Here is an 18563-nt window from a genome sequence, read left to right as displayed (position 1 = left end):
ATTTGCCTAAGTCCAATTGAGTTTTATTGAGTTTCGAAGTTTCTAAGAGATTCTGAGTGGAAAAATCATCATTTTCCGAATGAAAATCCATATTCTAAGGGTTAAAAGGTCAAAATTCCATACTAGAGGTACTTTTCCCCTCATATTCCTGACTACCCATGGTTTTCCCCTCTTAGAATCTAGACTGGACATGGATTTCCCTTGGAATCCAGGCTTGCCTCATTTTTCCACCACTCTAAATCCATACATGGGTCGTTTTCCCCCCGGATGCATTAAATTTTGACGAAGTGTCAGGATTTGTCCTGACTACCCACGTTTTTCCACTAGGGAAGTATGGATGGAATTGTGGATGACATTCCACACCTGGGTCGATTTTCCACCAAGTCTTTCGTGACGAGTTTTGAGGATTTTTGTGCAGGCTCTCAATCTAGACTAAAGGCGATTTTCCACTGGGAGTTTTTTTTAATGATTTTGAGTCCGGATTTTTATCCAGACTGAGGTCGATTTTCCACCAAGGGGTAGTTTGAGTGAATGAAGTGATTTTTGAGTCCGGATTTTCATCCAGACTAACGTCCATTTTCCCCTAGCCCCATTTTGTGTGCATTTTGATGGATTTTGTTGGGAAATGTTGGCCATACTAAGATCGATTTTCCCTTATGGGGAAGATTTTGACGTTTTAAATGATTTTGATGGGATTTTTTAATCCCTACTTGGATCGATTTTCCCAAGTGGCTCAAATTTTGATTTAAATTGCAATATTTTAATAAAGTGAGCCTTGTTTTAATTGTTTTTAATAAAGCAACAATTATTTAATAAATTTAAAAAACAATTAAATGATTTGCAATAAGCATTTAATGTTTTCAACCTTCTAGAAGAAAATCGGTTTCACCAAAGCAAGTATAAGAACAAGTATTTAATCCCACATTGCTTGTGTGGTGAGATTTGATGATGAAAGTGAGTTCAAATAGAGAGAAGTCCAGCATTATTTTATTGCTAAGTTTGCTAGGTGTCTCCATGCAAGGGCGATTTTCTCTCTCATTGGTGATTTTTGATAAAGTGTTTTGGAGTGGTTGATTGAAGACTTCTATTTTATTCCTCCATTTTTCCAGCTTGGCAATTCACTCCATTGCTGCCATTGAAGTTCCTTGACTCCATTGTTTCAGATTTTCGATTTTTTGGGAGTTAGCGATTTTTCCTAGTTTGGCAACTTTAATGATTTTAGAGGACTCTTACCGCTAAGTTGGCGATTTTCCTTGGAGCTGCCATTTTTGCTGCTGTTATCAGACTGGTTTGCTGCCATTGAAGACCCTTCATGCCACAATTTTTGGTCAAAGTTCACCATTTTTGGAGAAATCCACGATTTTGGTGAAGGGGCGATTTTTTTTTTATGTTTGGGGTTTCTTCCTCCAACTTTGGTCAATTTCCTTGATGCCGCCATCCTCACTTGCTGTTCTCAGACCATTATTGGCAGATTTTATGCAGACTGAAGACATTTCCAGATTTGAAGGTGACGCCATAGTTGGGAAAATTCGATTTTTATTTGGCAAGTGTTTTGGGGGCATATTTTGATGAATTCCATGCATGCTTGATACTCCCATTGCTCTTTACTTGCTGTCATTCCTCAGATCTGAACTTTGACGCCATTGTTCCAACAGGGGTGACCTCCATTGTTGGCTGTCTATCTATTTTCAGACTTAAACTTTCATTGCCAGCCAACCCTAAACTTAATGATTTACCTTTGGGAAAGTTTTCAAGTCATTTTCAGTCAATCACTTGACCATTTGAAGGCTGTTACAGGTCTGCAACTTTGCCATGGCTGCTTGTCCTCTGAAAATTTAATTCTTAGCAGCTATACCTATTTTTCCTGGATTTGATTTGCTTTCATTATCTAAGTTGTTTTCCATCAAATTTATGCACATTTAGGTGATTGCAACTTGTTTTGAAAGGCTAATTAGTACAGTTGCAGGTTGTCCTCAGACTTTGTTGACCTCCATTGTTGACTTCGGAAGGTGTCCTCAGACATAATTTTGTGTGAAAACACCATTTTTACACGCCTTTCCTTAGTCACTCTTGATCCGGTATACTCCTTTGCACTATAATTTGCACAAAATTTCTAAGTATAAGGAGGTGTTGATTTCATGAGGGTTTCGTGCCCTAATCTTGTCAGCGTTTGTATTGAAGTTGTTAAAATCTACCTAGACTGTGGACTATTTTCCTGATTCCCATACCCTAATTGATCTAAATCATCAAGAAATCAGGAATTTTATTAAAAATATTGTATTTTTTCCTAAGTTCTAACTTCAAGCTTCGTACAAGTACGATGTCTAAGTTTGGATTTTTTAAGGAAAGAAGAGAACAAGAGAGAATTGTGGAGATTGGATTCTATCTAGAATCCAAGATGTCATCCAGATGGAAGGAGATTACGGATACGAACATACGTTTCCTGAGCCTGAACCTGATGCGGCAGCGGATGTTCAGAGTTGAAAATCAGATTCCTTCCCCAGCATATGTAAACATTATGAAGAGTGGTATTTTTCAAGCCGTTGGATTCCCACAATCCATATAGTGCAATGAGCTTATCTTGGAGTGTGCACAATGTTATGATCCTCGCTCGCGAGTGATCAAGACTCCTAAGGCGTTGTCATTGCTTACCTTGCTGAGGATGCCATTGTTGAGGTGTTTGGAATTCCACGTGGAGCAGATATGAAGAATGTAACTAAGGATGAATATGAAAATCGATACACGAAGAAGATGGATGCGTGTAAAAATGTAGTGAATAAAGAGTGGATGATCGAGCCTAGGCTTCATCATTCCAAGGCTCCCAAGACACTCATGTGCACAGACTTCAAAGAGGAATATAGTGACTTAGTATTCCTGCTTAACCGAGTGATGGGGATGCCGCAGGGTGCAATATATGATGGATGGATGTTCTACTTCATCCAGGATTGTCTTAGAGGGACGCTAATAAATTGGTCTAGAATCATAAGTGACAATTTGGACTTTCAGCTGAGGAATGTACAGCGGTCCAAGTCATTTGCCATGACTTCCTACTTGGTGTACCTGCTTGCACGGTTTGTTACATACAAAGGTTTGATATGCAAAGGTGAAGTCGGGAATGGGTAAGGACAATTCAGGAGTTATGAGTGCTATCCCCAGCTGAACATGTATAGAATTGAAGATTATAAGAGAGTGAATGATATATTCACAATGTACATCACGTGGACACTGCAAGGCGGAATCCATAGGAGGTTGTCCAAGGAGGGAACAGAGCTGATAGAGAAATATGGATTGTGGTATATACAGTTTCTCACTTTCACATACCTTAGGATTCATGGGTTTCAATCCGAACCCTACAAGCCTCAGGTATCCTTCCGACAAAATGATCTTGTTGGAAGTGGTGAGACAACTTCTACAGTTTGATTCCATTCAGAAACAGAAGCACAGGACATGCATGACATTCCCTATCTCAGTTGGGAAAACATTGGAGGTTTTCCAGTCTACCTTAGCCGCTAGCACTGCGAGTGAGCAGCTTGCATTCTATCGATTTGCAACCTTCAGGAAAAGAGAAAGATTTGATCCAAATAAGAAAGTTGGAAGGATCACGGGAGAGAAGTTCATCCACAAGGTAGACATAGAAGATTAATGGGCCAACTTGATGGACGAGCAGGCAGTGAAGAGACGGATGTGGTCTAGAATGTCAATGGATTTCACGAGGAAGTGTGGATTTTTCCTCATTCCTGATCAGGTGTTAGATGACAGGGATCATATGCATCCACAGTATGAAAATGAAATAAAGAAGGCAACCTTATTGCCTAATTGGTCAGAATTAGAAGAGATAGATTTAAAGATATTGATGAGAGAGGCCTTGAATTTCTCCCGTACATGGGTGGATATTCAAATGAATAAGTTAGTTGACATGGGCGTTTCCTTCACTTATGAAAAGATGAAGCCGAAAGAGTCTACTTCCGAAGATGATTAGAGGACTATCAGTGATGTCAGGATTCATGCAGATGAAGAGAGTCAAGCTCCCCGGAGAAGGAAAAACACACTAGGAGGAGTCAAGGCTAGAGGGAAGAAGATTGAGGAGGTCAAGAAGAAGAAACAAAAGACTCATTCCTTCACCTATATTCCTTCACCCCCTCTCAGTGTCTCATCAATTAAGGAAGTTGAAATAACAGAACAAAATAAGGAGACCCAACAATGTTCCAACACAATGATACTACCAGAGAGTATTCAGAATTTACATGCCACAGCGACATTTGCTCCACCAAATGAGAATGATGATCAGTCGGGATCCCCTACCGTCCTTTTGGAGGTTAGTTTGGGAAATGATTTGATGTCTTGACTCTTTCAACTAATGCTTTAAACTTTTGAAATTTATTAAACATAGCTGATTTTGCTTTGAGTAAAAAACATCCACATTTTTCTACTAAAATCATCGACAAACATAAGAAAATACCTAGCACTAGTGACCGATGTATTCATTGGTCCACAAACATCTACATGAACCAGCTGCAAGACCTTGGATGCTCTCCAAGCTTGTCCATCTGAGAATGGAGTTTGATGTTGCTTCCTTGCTTGGCAAGCTCCGCACACACCATGTATTTGTTGTTGAATCTAAGGTAAGCCTTCTATCAGATTTTCCTGAGCCAACTAAGAGAGATATGATAGGTTGAGATGCCCATACCGTTGATGCCAAAGAGTGCTTATGGAAGAACACTTTGCAGCCATTGCAATCTCCTAAGACTCTCCAATATCAACCAGCCTGTACAATCCATGATCTTTGAGGCCAACTACAATTGTCTTCTTGGACTCCTTATCAACAATGTGGCACTTGTGTGCACTAAAAAAGATATACAACTTCAGACAATGTCGCATCATCTGACTAAGAAAAAGTAGATTGAGCTCCATGCCTGGAACACAGTATACATTGAGAAATATGAGATTTCTCCAACCAGATGTAATCTGAACGTTGCCCTTGACGATAACTGCATATTCTACATCTCCAAAGATCGCTAAATCAGAGCAAGCCATGTACTCCGTGAACCAATCTCTTTTGTGCGTGAAATGCCGAGAAGTTCTAGAATCCATGTACCAGGCAGATGTTTTGAGTCTTTTGACATCATCTACTAGTCTTTTGGCCACAAAAGAATAAAAGGTAGACTCCTTCTGCTCTATATGCTCTGCAACATGGGCCTTCTGCTGAGACCCTTCCTGATTGAAGTTCTCATCAGCCAACCATTTTTTGCATTGTTTCTTCATGTGGCCAAGCTTACCACAATAATGACATGTGATAATTTTCTTGGAGCTTTCCGCAAGTTTGCTTTGTCCTTTTGACTGGAAGGACTTGCCTTTGCCTTTGCCTTTATCCTTGGCTTTGGCACTAAACGCTTGTTTTGCAGTGGGTGAGTCATTGTTGCTTCCAAACAGTTGTTTCCATTTGTCCTACTGTAGGAGCTTGTTGGACAAGTCAAGAAACTTCAAGTCAACATTCATGGATGTAATGTTGTGCGTTTCAATGAAGTGTTCACAGGATCGTGGTAAGATTTTGGCTGGAAGGACTTGCCTTTGCCTTTGCCTTTATCCTTGGCTTTGGCACTAAACGCTTGTTTTGCAGTGGGTGAGTCATTGTTGCTTCCAAACAGTTGTTTCCATTTGTCCTACTGTAGGAGCTTGTTGGACAAGTCAAGAAACTTCAAGTCAACATTCATGGATGTAATGTTGTGCGTTTCAATGAAGTGTTCATAGGATTGTGGTAAGATTTTTAGCAATAGAACCACCATATCCTCTCTTCCATCTTGCGACCAATAGCCTCCAGTTGATCATGAATATCCTTGATCTTCGTAAGATGCTCTTTCCAGAGACATCTTATAGTCCATCGTGATTGAAAATAGCATATTTTTTAGAAACAATGCTCTGCCCTTGTCTGGAGTTTCATGGAGATCCTTCAAATGCATCTGAATCTCTGAAGCTGCCTTGCCAAACGAATTGTGGAAACATGTCATTGGTGACTGACAACTTAATGTGCATAACCGCTTCCCGATTGCGCTCATCGTACTGGTCCTGGTCTTTTCCCGCCACTATGGGATGAGGACACGTTCCCATAACAACTTGTTCTAGACATTGATATTTAAAGATTGTAAGCATTCATTGTTTCCATGTGTTGTAATTCTTGCCATTGAAGTGCTGATTATGTTCCAAAATAATGTTGGTCAACAACACCATCCCTCCCGCCTTCCAATGCACAAAAAATGAGGTACATATGCAACAATGAACCTGAAAAACACAATCTGATTTTTTTAGTCAAAAAATCAGTCAAAACCTTTACACATATTTAAAGACACTGATCCCAAGGCCAAAAAAATTGATTTTATAAAAACATTGGTAAAGACCCATGATTTTGATTGCAAAAACTATAAAAAATAATAGCAGGTTTTAAGAAACCCTAGGCGATTTTGTCACAATCCCAAAGAAAACCGTAGAGCCCAAAACTTATCCTGACAAAAAACGCAAAAATCCCTTCTTCATAGAAAACAAAAGACTCCTATCACCCAATCTTGCTTCTTGTATATACAAAACTCTTCGTTGCCAGAAAAACCCGCTCAAACAAGACCCACAATTTTTTTTGAAAATCACCAGAAACAAGGCTCAAAAGCACTTGATTTTTCATAGCGAGCAAAAAACACTCAGAAATCGTAGACACGCCCTCGAGGGTATAAAGCTTTCACTGAAGTTGAACAGACCCGTTGTGGTTTTGATAGAGAGCTTGTGGGGAAAAAAAACGTTTACAAAAACCTTCAAGTTACAGAAAAAAAAACGACGAACCAGACACGACCACAAACTAGAACGCAGCCATGAATGCAAAAACAGTGGTGATATTTAGATCCTAAGCGAAAAATACAGACCCGTCAGAAAAAAAAAGACCCACGAAAATGCCTCACATTTTTTTACAAATAAACCCTCGATTTGCCTTCAAAACGAGCTCTAAAAAAAACGAACCCTCAATTATTAATAAAAAATCAGATAAAAACTTCTGAAAAATTAATTTTTAGGCTGCCCATGAATTTTATTCTTAAACAAAATCGCCAAAAACTTTCAAGTGGCTCTGATGCCATGAAATGGTAATTCAATGTATTAGGCAAGGAAACGAAAGACTCTTAAATAGTAAAAGAGTAAATACATAACAATGTTTCTATAAGAAACAATCGTGAACAAAATGCAAAGATAGAAACTAACTAAATAACTAAAACTAGCTAAATGACCATTGATAATACATTAATTACTTTAATAAACATATGAATATTTTTTATATTAATAAGGATTCCTTTAATGCTTTATCCAACCAACCAGCCCATTGTGGAGTGAAGGATGAAACAGATGATAAGGAGGCCGCAACACTGAGTCCCCCATAAAGTATGCCAACCCCTAGGTGGGGCCAAGAGGCTGAATGACTGGGTGGTCATTTCGTGCTCTCGGGCTTGATTGGAAAGGACAAGCTCCAGGTGCCTTATATGATTCTCTGAGGGATTCCATAGAATGGGTTGGTGGTTAGAAAAAATCTTCAATTGAATCCCACATGCACATCATGTAATTTGCAATGGTGATGTAAGGATTAAATTTCTCCTTGTAATATTATTGATTATATGTTTTCCAATCTTTCATGGATATTAGACAATCATCATCAATTGCAATGAGTATCTTGTGATAATGTAAAACCCAATAACATAATCCACAATTGCCTCCCAAATGCACATAGCTTATAAGGTGCCAAAAGAGTATATTTTAATGCATTAAAAAAATTTGGTTGTCAAAAGTTGAACAATTAGGATTACAAGTCAGCGTTGTACCATTATCTTTGGGCCAACGAACATTCCAATAGTGCAAACCCTTTTTCTAGATACGCTGAATGTACTGAGATTTTACCATTTGTAACCAGGAAGAGGGATTGTGTGATGATCCACCATGTCCCATAGGTGTTTTGGAGGATTCCTTGGTCAACAATTTCTTGTGAATGTGACTGTTGCGTACGCACACAACAAGGTGACAAAGAAGTGGTTTTAACATTTTTATGTTTCATGTGAATGCTACACATTGAAGTAATGTCATAGACTTATAAGTTTAAGCACAAGGCTATCTATGTAACACAAAGCCCCAAATTAATGTCTCGTTATATGCTAGTCTGTAATGTACATAACCGTGACCTAAGAAGGTAAAATTTAGCACACACATTTAGCCTGGGATTATGGCATTGTAGAAACATAGTTGAAAAATGTGCAAACCTATTGCAATGTGCATCTCATACAGCAAGCATATTACATATAAATCCAAAGAACAGAACTTTCTTGGGTTGTTTTAGGTTAAACAGTTAGGCTACAGACAGTTGTGCATCAATCATCTAGAAGTATGTTGTGTACCATAGCTTTGTTAAGGAGCAAAGGCCTTTGGATTTATATGTAATATGCATCAATCATCTAGAAGTATGTTCTGTACCTGTTGTGCATTGCACATGCTCCCTGTCGCTGAAAGGGTCCCCTTTCCTTTTTTGGGCCTTTTCGCCTTCGTCCTGTTGAGTTCCCCGCAGAGTGTCTCGCATCCTTTTGAGCGAGCCCGTAATCAATCCATGCGACTACAATGTTATGAACGGAGGAGCTTGTGAATCCGTATAATCAGTTGAGCCTTCGGGCATGAAATTCCGAGAGATCGTTTAAGCTTGTGAAATCGCCTGAGATAGGCGTAGGATGATAGAAACTGACGAAGTCCGCCAAGTAAAGGATAAAGCGTCTGAAGGTTGCATGAGGACCCAAAAACACCGATTTTCGCAAGAGGATATAGGAGAGATAAGAGGGTGCAGAAGTGTAAATTTTCAAAACCTCCTCTAAATCATGAAATTCGCACTAAGGAGAGAATTATATGATGTTTTGAGAGTTTGCAAGATGGATGAAAATGGCGATTTTCGCCAGCTGGAAGGTAACAGGGCGAAAACTTTGCAAAGTGCCCCAAAGTGCCGAAATTGGCAAAATCACTCGAAAGGCCGAAATTCGCATTTTGGAGGGCAAATATAAAAGGTAAAAGAGTTTGCAAAAACCTCATAAGTGCCGAAGTTCGCACTTCCAAGGAAAATGCGTGAAAGTTGGCAAAATGCCATTAAACCCCGAAATTCGCACTTTTTAGTGAAAACGCAGAAAAAGTAAAAGTTTGCAAACTAGGTAAACATGCCGAAATTTGAAAAAAAAGGTGATAAGAGTGCCGAAGTTTTCAAAATGGGTCAAACCCCCCCGAAAATGGCGTTATAAGTTAAAAATGCATCCTCAATCGCCAAAGTTGGCAAAACATCCAAAAGTGCCGAAGTTGGCAAAACATCCTGAAATGCCGAAATTTGAAAGAAGGTGATTAAGTGCCGAAGTTTTCAAAATGGTTGGAATTGCCGAAATTTGCCATAAAGGGCGAAATTGTCAAATATTTTAGAAGTATGGTCCAAAATGCCGAAATTCGGCAAAAGGTGCATAAATATTAAAGTTTAAAACCTTGCAAAGGGCTAAAAAACCCTGAAGTTTGCTAGGGAAGGGTAAATAGCGAAGTAAAAGTTTGCAAGTAACCCAAAAATACTGGATTTCGCCAAAGGAGGGGTTAAGTGCAAAATTGCGAAACTTGCAAATGCAATCAGATTGCCGAAGTTCACATTCAGAGGGAGAAATGCGAAAACTTTAAGTGCGAGTTTTCAAAACGCTTAAAATCGCCGCAAGGCGCGATTTGGAGAAGTGAGAAAAGTAAAAGTTTATGAAACTTGCAAAACCCACCCAAATGCCGAAGTTCGCGATTTAGGGCTTAAAAGTGAGAAATTAAAGTTTGCAAGGTACGTTATAATCCCGAAATCGTGCCATGCCAAAATCGCGAAGTTAGAATTTGGAAGACCCTCCAGAGATCGCGCGAAGTTCATGCGGTCTGCAAAGGGCATAGAATCGTCAAAGTTTCACGCCATAAGGCGAAATCGCAAGGGCTCTAAGTTTTTCAAAACGCCATAAAACCCAAACCCGAAAATCGTTGTTTGTGGCGTGAATGTTAAAGTTGAAAGTCAACAAAAGCATTTCAAACCTCCAAAAATCGCGATACAAAAGCTTGCAAAACCCATGAAAACTCCTGAAGCTTGGCAATATCGCGGGGTTAAGAGGATTTTCGAAGCGTCGTTAGGAGAGAAAGTTGCCATAGAAGAAAACGCAGAAGATTAGAAGTTTAAAGGGGGAGCTGCAAGGCGCCCATCTTTGACACCCAAGGTAAAATCACGCAGGAGGCAAAACCACCAAGGTTATAAAATTGCTAAGTCTGAGTGTAAAACTACATGTTCTTTTCAAACCAAGGATGCAAAAATTTGAATAGGGAGTTAACCGTTAAAATTCAAATTGTAGACTCTCCCATTCAAATTTTGGAATTCATTCTTGCAAGGCAAGTTGTGCGAATTAACACCATTCATTTTCGCCAGGTAAGTGTGCTTTGCCTCTCTTGAAATCGTTCGAAATATGTGCAAAATTGGATAGATGTGTCAGTATGCAAAAATGAATTAAATTGATTAAGTCTTAAAACGCCTCTTTTCCCGTGTATAAGACGTCAGGAGCAATTGAAAACAGAGTCTAGGAATTAACCGGAAACACATTTTCAGACTTAGGAAAATCTTAACTTCGTCCATCCTAAAAATTGATCCTAAAATGCCTAAGTGTAAATTCGCATTCATAAAGCTTCATAAATATTCATGTTTAAATCAATCAAGCTTTTAGCTAAGGTGTCATCCTGTTCTTTAAATTCGGTTTTCGAATTGATCCTTGTATGCTGACATATCCTTTATCTAACCCGCTTTACTTCCTTTATATGGCCTCGTAATCCGTGTCCGGCTATGCAGGATAAATGCCTAAATCGGCGGTAGAATCATCAAAGACACTTGCTATAGCCGAGACATCACGAGCGTCCAAGTCAGATATCCCTCGCAGAGTCGAAAAGATGAAGTATCAGTATCAGAGAGGGGGACTGAGGGAATCGAAAGTTCAGACTGTCTGGGAGAATGTCGGTGATACTGACCTGGGCCATATTGATATTCAAGATTTTAGAAACCGAGTTTTCTCCCCTAATGCCTAAGGCAGGCCTAGGCAGATGATGGAAAGCGGCATTGCCCAGGCAGCAGGATTCCCCCCGGCAATACAAAACTATGAGTTAGTAGTAGAGGTTGCCTGACATTACCAACCAAGCTCCAGATTGGTGCTCCTCGAGAACATGGTCCTCACTAACTTCACTCCTGAGGCCATTGGCGACGCATTTGACATTCCCTTCCCGAACAACCCGATAGCAACAACTGTGGATGAAGCACAGGCGGCGTATGATGTAAACCCTACCAAATGCAGAACACTGATAAATGAAGAGTGGTACAAGGAGAGAAGATCTCCAAGCGTCAGGATTGGGAAAAAGACCCCTAGAAGCAACTTTCACAACAAGCATGGGGACATGGTCACATTGCTCAACAGGATTATGGGACTTCCCCAATCCAATTACTTTGAGGAATGGATGTTCTACTTCACAGAGCAGGTCTTCGCTGGGAAATCCAAGTTTGACAAGACCCAGATTATAAGTGACAACATCCACACCCAACTGATCGAACTTGAGACGAAGAAGTACTTCACTATGACCTTCTATTTGGTCTACATGTTCGCCAGGAACCAGCCGCTACCGGGTTTGATCATGAAAGGTGAAATTGGGAATGGACCTAATCAGGTGAAAGTATACGATTGTTATCCACAGCTACACTATCAGGACATAGCTCAAAGAGAAAAGAGCAGCCCTGCCTATGCAGTTAGTCAGTATGAGCACGTCAATGACGCCTTCACAATGCGCCTGGTCAGGCTGATGCAGGGAGGACTACTCATAAGACTCTTAGAGCAAGCTACTATTCTAGTACAAAGGTATGGTGCCTGGTTCATCCAGTTCCCAAGGTTCTCCTACATCAGGATAACTGGCTTTGAGGGTGCTCCTTTCCGACTTCCACGGTACCCAACCGACAAGATAGTTCTCTTGGAGGTCGCAAGGCAGTCACGTCCGGCAAGCAGCTTACTCAGAGACAGGAAGCAGTCTGGATTTGCATTCCCTATGATCATAGGCAACCAGGATGTCCACCTAAAGAACCCATCCCAAGCGGAGGAATCCTTTGCAGAGCTGGCCTCCTACGGCCTACAAGAGTATTTTCCAAGGAAATGCTTTGATCACGACAATCTGGCAAAGAGGGCCTATGGCAAGCGATACAGAGCAAAAGAGTCAGTTGAAGATTATTGGAAGAACTGCTTTGATGACTATGAGATCCGAAGGCGCGAATATTCGAGGCCGAGTGTGCAGCAAATGCAACTCTATGAATACAGTCGGGTCCCAGATCAACTCACAGATTCAGGAAATTGCCTGCAAGTCCGAGAATTTGAGGCAGTAAGACATCTTTTGCCAGGCATCGATTGGTCGCAAGATCCAATCACCGATTTTGAGGCGGTTATGGCAGCCCCAGGAAGATATACTGACCAATGGTTGCACCAGCAGATTGAGCGACTGACACATGAGGGAGTCCAGTTCACCTACCACTTGATGGGTAACCTTGATTCTCAGTCCTCCGAAGATGAGGGAACTTCCAGTGCACCTAAGGAAGAGATTGAAAAGCCTGAGAAAAGGAAGAAGGCTAAGGCCAGCAGAGGAACTCGGACATCCAAAATAACAAGAAGGGAAAAGATCCCTATTAGGAGACCGGAGGTCACTTCATCATCAAGGGACCCCAGTTCGTTCGATGATGTAGTAGAACTGGATTATATACCCGCTCCGCCTTCCCAGAGTGATATTGACGCATTTGCGGCTGATGATCCTCCTGCACCCGACATGCTAGATGTTGAGCTAAGAGCCATTGAATCAGCCGAACCTGATAACCAAGTTGAGGAAGGAGAGATTCCATCCACTCAGGGGATTGAGTTGCATGAACCCACCCAGCAGAGCCGCCATGAATTGTTGCTCCATAATACTACCAAGGATGACTCCACTGTTGAAGGAGAGCAAAGGACAGATGATACCCGCAAGCACGAAAAGACTGAGGAACAACCATCACATGAAAATACCAAGCAATTATTCAGTGAAGTGGGAGAGAATTTGGCTGCGAGCAAGGAACTTGACACTTCCTCTACTCCTCCTGTAATGGAACAGCTGCAAATATGCGATGAGCCGACTGAAAACATCAAAGAATAGAGTGCCAATTTAACCATAGGATCAGCCCAAATTGTACCTCAAGAATGGTTAATTGTTCGAGCTCAATGCAAGGCTGCCACCAAGCCACCCATCGATTTTGAGGACATCTTCTCAAGCATAGACCAAGCTAAGGCCAAGGGGAAGAAAAAGCCCAAGGCATATTCCAGAATAACCAAAGATGAGCAAAGGAACCGTACCCTTCATATCGCCACCCCACCTGTAGACAAGCCAGCAGATCAGATTACACTGGTTGATTATAGCATCATGACTGTCCCCATCGGAGAGCCACTAAGGAACAGGAAAAGGAGGAATTCAAGGATTCAGTACAGAACATGCTCAGGCAACTTGAAGAGATAACAGCTGAAAAGAACATGTATCGAGCTCGTGCTGAGCATCCCACATTCCCCCAACAACATTGGCATAGAGAACCATGACAGAATTTGAAGGAGTACGGGATACTGCAAAGGCCATCAAGGAATGGATGCAAGGCATTAAAGAAAGAGAAGAGCAAATCTTCAAGGATCTGCGCGAAATGGCCCTCCATAGGGAAGCCATTATTATCAAAATGTGTAAGCTGAAGAAAGAATGCTATAACACTCATGAGGCGATGGCCAAGACATTGCCCCTCATTAGAGCTCTATTCTGGACCTGCTCTCAGATCCCTGCTACTGATACTATCCTAAATCCTTATAGTGTCAATACCTTCAAAGATTGGTATTGGACCCTCAGCATGAAGGACGACATGAGGGATAATATCAATAAAATGCATGATAAGTGCGATGACACTTTATCAAATGTGAAGGATCTTGGTGAAAGGATCCTCAAATACATGGTTCCTGGTTGGAAAAATAGTATGGAGGATAGTGAGGTGCAACCGCAGTGGGAGGACCGACTCAATACCAGGGTCGCATACTCCATAGAGGATCTAGATTTTGCTTCTGGGCTTCAAGCAGACATATCATGTTTTGAAAATCACAAGTCATACTGGAGAGAGGAGCTGGAGAATTTGGATAGCCTCCTACAAGGTATCCATTACAAAATGTTCAATCCACCTATGCCGCCAACGACCGAATTATTCAAGTTATGCCTGAGATTTCAGGACTACGTTCGGGTAGAGCGTGCAGCTAATCGGGATATCTGGGGAGAGTATCTGCACGACAAGGTCGAGTTCATCACCAAGCAATCTAGAGCTAGAAAAGAGAAAGTGCTTTCCTAAAGTGCTTGTTTTTTAAATTTTGAAAAGTGCACTTTTTGGCCAAAGGGTCATATTTGACTTCCAAGTCAACTGTAAACTTAAATCTTTGTGTATGTGCACTTTTTAAATTATTTTGGATAAGTTTTAATTACCTTTTTTTAGGTAGTTATTGCTCCCTTTGGGGTAGTTGTTGATATTTACCCTCCATTTATGGGTATGGGTACCTTTTGTAAGGATGAATCTGGGCCACTTGTTTAGATTGGATATTGGCCATTCATCTATTTTTGAAGCCTATTTAAAGGGGACTGGTTTTCCCTCATTTTGTAAGAAGTTCATGGATTGTTGCTGAAGCTCTGGCGAAATTTACAGGATTTAATGCAAAGTTAAGACTGTTTCAAATTTCATTGTGAGTGCATGGTCTCCCTCTTCATTAATTTGAATTACTCAGTTATGTTTCTTTCATTTTTATAGCATTTTCTAGATAAACATCTGATAGAATCCTCGTTGTTCATACCATTAGGGACTGACTGATTGTCTTTCCTTCTGCATGGTTAATCTGAACCTTTCATATGCTTAGTTCGGTTATTGAATACTCATTGAATGAATGTTAAAGTTCTGATGTTGTGTTTAATAGCATGAAAACTCATTTTTCCCTTGAAGAATGTTAAAGTTCATACAAGTATTGTGCTTAAATGGTTGATAGTGTTTAATCTAGTTATTTGGAGGTGTCTGTCTGTTTTCTTAATATGCTATCTTAGTTAAATAGTTTAGACTTGTTGTACCTCTCTTTCCCTATCCCTCTTTTCCCCCCCTTTTTTTTACCAGGAAGAATCCGCAGTCCTACTGAAATAGTATCATGCAACTGAAACCAATCGATACAAGACTGTCAAAGTTTTAGGGAACTCATCCAGCAATTATCCATATCACCGTAAGTCCCCTTTGTGTTTCCAGCAAAACACATCAAAGCACTGAGCAATCCCGCAGTCAAGACCTGATAATCGAAACCTTGAGGTCGTCCCCTTTGATCAAAGAAACAGCATTAGGGATTTCCTTATCTCAAGAGAGGATAGGATACTCAGCAAGTACATTCTATTCTGCGTTAGCCGGATGAAGTTGCAAGTTCAGCGATTTTAGACACGTCAACAGTACCATAGATTAGTTAAGGAGCCAAAGAATATAAAAAAGGTATGCAGATGTAAACTATTGGACTTCTATTGCTTGTCACATTTGTGTTTTGCGAAACTCCCTGGGTCAGAAGAATCACATGTATACATGATCATTGTGTAAGTACAAACCAGGGGTGTTGAACTGTGGTGGACGGCTCACAGAATCCCCACAATGGCCATGGCAGTAACACAAACAAATGTGCAATCAGCTCCACCGGCTCAAAATACAAGAGAAAAAATGCTTGTACTTTACACTTGATTTAAGGGAATTACACTGAAATTGCTTCAGGTTCTATGCAAACGTTCTGTACCTACAACTATCTAAACTGGTGTCATAGTCACTTCGATGTCTTACATTTTTAACATACTATCATAGCAGCTTCTATCACCTCTTAAATATCAACTTAATTGTTCCAAGTTTCTAAGAATACAACATTTATACATGCACATCATCTATGTTTAATATTCCTACATGTGTAGCTATGTTTGTTACTCAGATATTCATATCTGTTTCTATGTTACAAACACATTGAAATAAATTCACTGGCTAACTTACATAAAAAGGCCAGTTCTATAAGCACTGATTCAATTTGAAAAGCATGGCTTCCAATAGAAAATTACCTGGGACTGAATGTGAATCGTTGCCAATGATTGAGAAGACCCTTATGCAAGCGATTTCCCTAGAATGGAGCAGTACAAAATATTAAAGGTTATCAACAAATTTAAATTTAAGATTCAATGAATACACAATCTGAAATTTTAAATAACCATCACTGGGGTGTAAAACATCGGGTGCACATTAAGGAGATATAATGTAATAATATGTTCTAAACTAAAATCTAAAACATAATTAATAAAGAAAAGTTTTTTCAAAAAAAAAACCTTTGATTAATATTTATTACTTTAAAAACAGATTATTCTACAATCTAGTTAAGATGCTATCTCTTGTCTTTGTTTATATCCTTGCCCTGGTTTCCTCTTACAATACACCTAAAACAATCACATCAAAGGTCCTAAAACAGCTCTTATGTGCATAAAGTTCCCTCAAGTTGTTCCAGTTGATTAAAAACATGCATAAGAAACCATTGTGACCTTCAGAAAGGGAAATAGCGCAGTGCTCATCATATGGATATATCAGAATTGTACCAAAATGTTTCCTGGAGTGAAGTTATTAAAGGTCATCAAATCAGTATATTTTAAAAAAATTACAATTGAAAAACACTAAGCCAAATAAATGTCATCATGGAGATTATTGACAAGCTAGATATTACTCAAATTCGCATCCATGATTTGAAATATGTCTGTAGTTCCATATAAAGAAAGGTAAGTAGCCTTGCCTAAAATATCAAAGGAATTTCTCCAGAAGACCAATGGCAAGTAATATAACTAATGAAATATCCATTGGAGAAGAGGCCTCCATGGAGGCCAAGGAATTTCTTGTAAACACTTTTTTCATCTAGTTGATATGATTTACAATGACTTTTGATGATATTACAGAAGCAGTTTTGCGTGATAGGCTTAAATGTTTTATGGATGATTTAGCAACGAAAGTGCACATCAAGCTCCACCTTGTAAAGTATATTAAAATGTTGGTCTAGTGTTCAGACCAAGCATGTTTAAACTCAATTCAACAATAGAAAATTTACTCCAGTTTAAATTGATTATTAATCAATATATATCATAGTGAGATGGCTGCTTTCCTGTTACATGTGTCGGTTTCATCTTACCACAAAAATGGGAGCTATAACAACTCCCTTTTTACCATCAGGGCTTATTTACATTGTTATTAAGTGTTTACAAACTACATTTTTTACAGGATTTAACAGGCCAAACTTATCTCTTTGTGTTTTTTGGCTTTGCATAATATTCCTAACAAGAGAATGTACATAATCAAAATAGTAAAATTCTAGACCTCATTTAGGCTATGATTATAAATTCTAATAATAAAAAAGCTAGCCCATACATAATCAAAATAGTGAATTCACATTTTGATTACTAGCATCCTAGATAGATGACATGGTAAGCAAAGATGGATAACTTAACATTGCAATATATTCTCCCATGCACAACATTTGATTTGGATTATTGTTACAATAAACTATAAAACAAAAATGCACTCAAAATAAGAGAAAAACGTCTTATTTGCCAATGCTTAATTAAAAGTTACAACCTCAATTACACATTGGATTGACAAACAACTCACACATGAGAAAAGCTTTGACAAATATCACTTACAGAAAGGAGAAAACAACCAGAAAAAGTGCAATCACAATCGTGTGCTTATGCTATAAAACATAATGCATCTATACTCAGTAAAGAGTTAAATGAAGTGGTATTACTGCATATTAAATATGTAACCTTTCCATCTACGCTATGCCTTGAAAGTTTGAAACTGCTTCTCATGTCCTTGGGAATTGCAAAGGGAAAGAGATTTTTACAAATAGTATTTAAAAATTCATTTGCTAATAAATAGTAGCTTTCTTTGAATGATATTGTGTACAAGCAACAAAATGTATCATTGCTCTCTTGCTTTGTATACATTGTAGTCCATTGGACAATTAATTTATTTATATTCAATCAGAATGTTTGAATGATATGCTAGTAATTAGTATTGTAAAATCTTTGATAGATTGTAGTAGAATTACACATGTCAAGATGATAATTATTATAACATTGGAGGCAAACACCTATAAATATATATAACTAGATGTTCAAGATGTATTATAGGTGATGCCTTTAAACAATGGGGAAAGAAATACCAATTCTGTCATAAAAGCTTGCTTGTTAAGCCCTTCCAAAGCACTGTATGCTGCATCAAGAATACGAGCCAAGTATGCTACAACTCTGTCCACAAGTTGGTATTAAGTTTTGATACAAAAAAACTTAGTTACACTCAACATCATTTAAAAATTCATGCTTTCAATGAAAGGTAATCAAGAAAAAATTATTTA

At 39.2% G+C, this 18563-nt stretch overlaps 1 protein-coding gene across 3 annotated transcripts in view; it reads right to left on the bottom strand.

Annotated features, from left to right (window-relative positions):
* LOC131042458 (exocyst complex component SEC10b) overlaps positions 1–18563 on the bottom strand; it is a 180794-nt gene that overhangs the window by 13106 nt on the left and 149125 nt on the right. For all 3 annotated transcript variants that reach the window (XM_059220492.1, XM_057975736.2, XM_057975738.2), the window contains 2 exons: positions 18372–18456; positions 16234–16292 (listed from right to left, as the gene is read on the bottom strand). In XM_059220492.1, coding sequence (XP_059076475.1) covers positions 16234–16292; positions 18372–18456 — 144 coding nt within the window. The remainder of the gene's footprint in view (positions 1–16233; positions 16293–18371; positions 18457–18563) is intronic.

The sequence above is a fragment of the Cryptomeria japonica genome, chromosome 1, assembly GCF_030272615.1.
Source record: "Cryptomeria japonica chromosome 1, Sugi_1.0, whole genome shotgun sequence".
Classification (NCBI taxonomy): Eukaryota; Viridiplantae; Streptophyta; class Pinopsida; order Cupressales; family Cupressaceae; genus Cryptomeria; species Cryptomeria japonica.
This window is presented reverse-complemented; position numbering and strand designations above follow the sequence as displayed.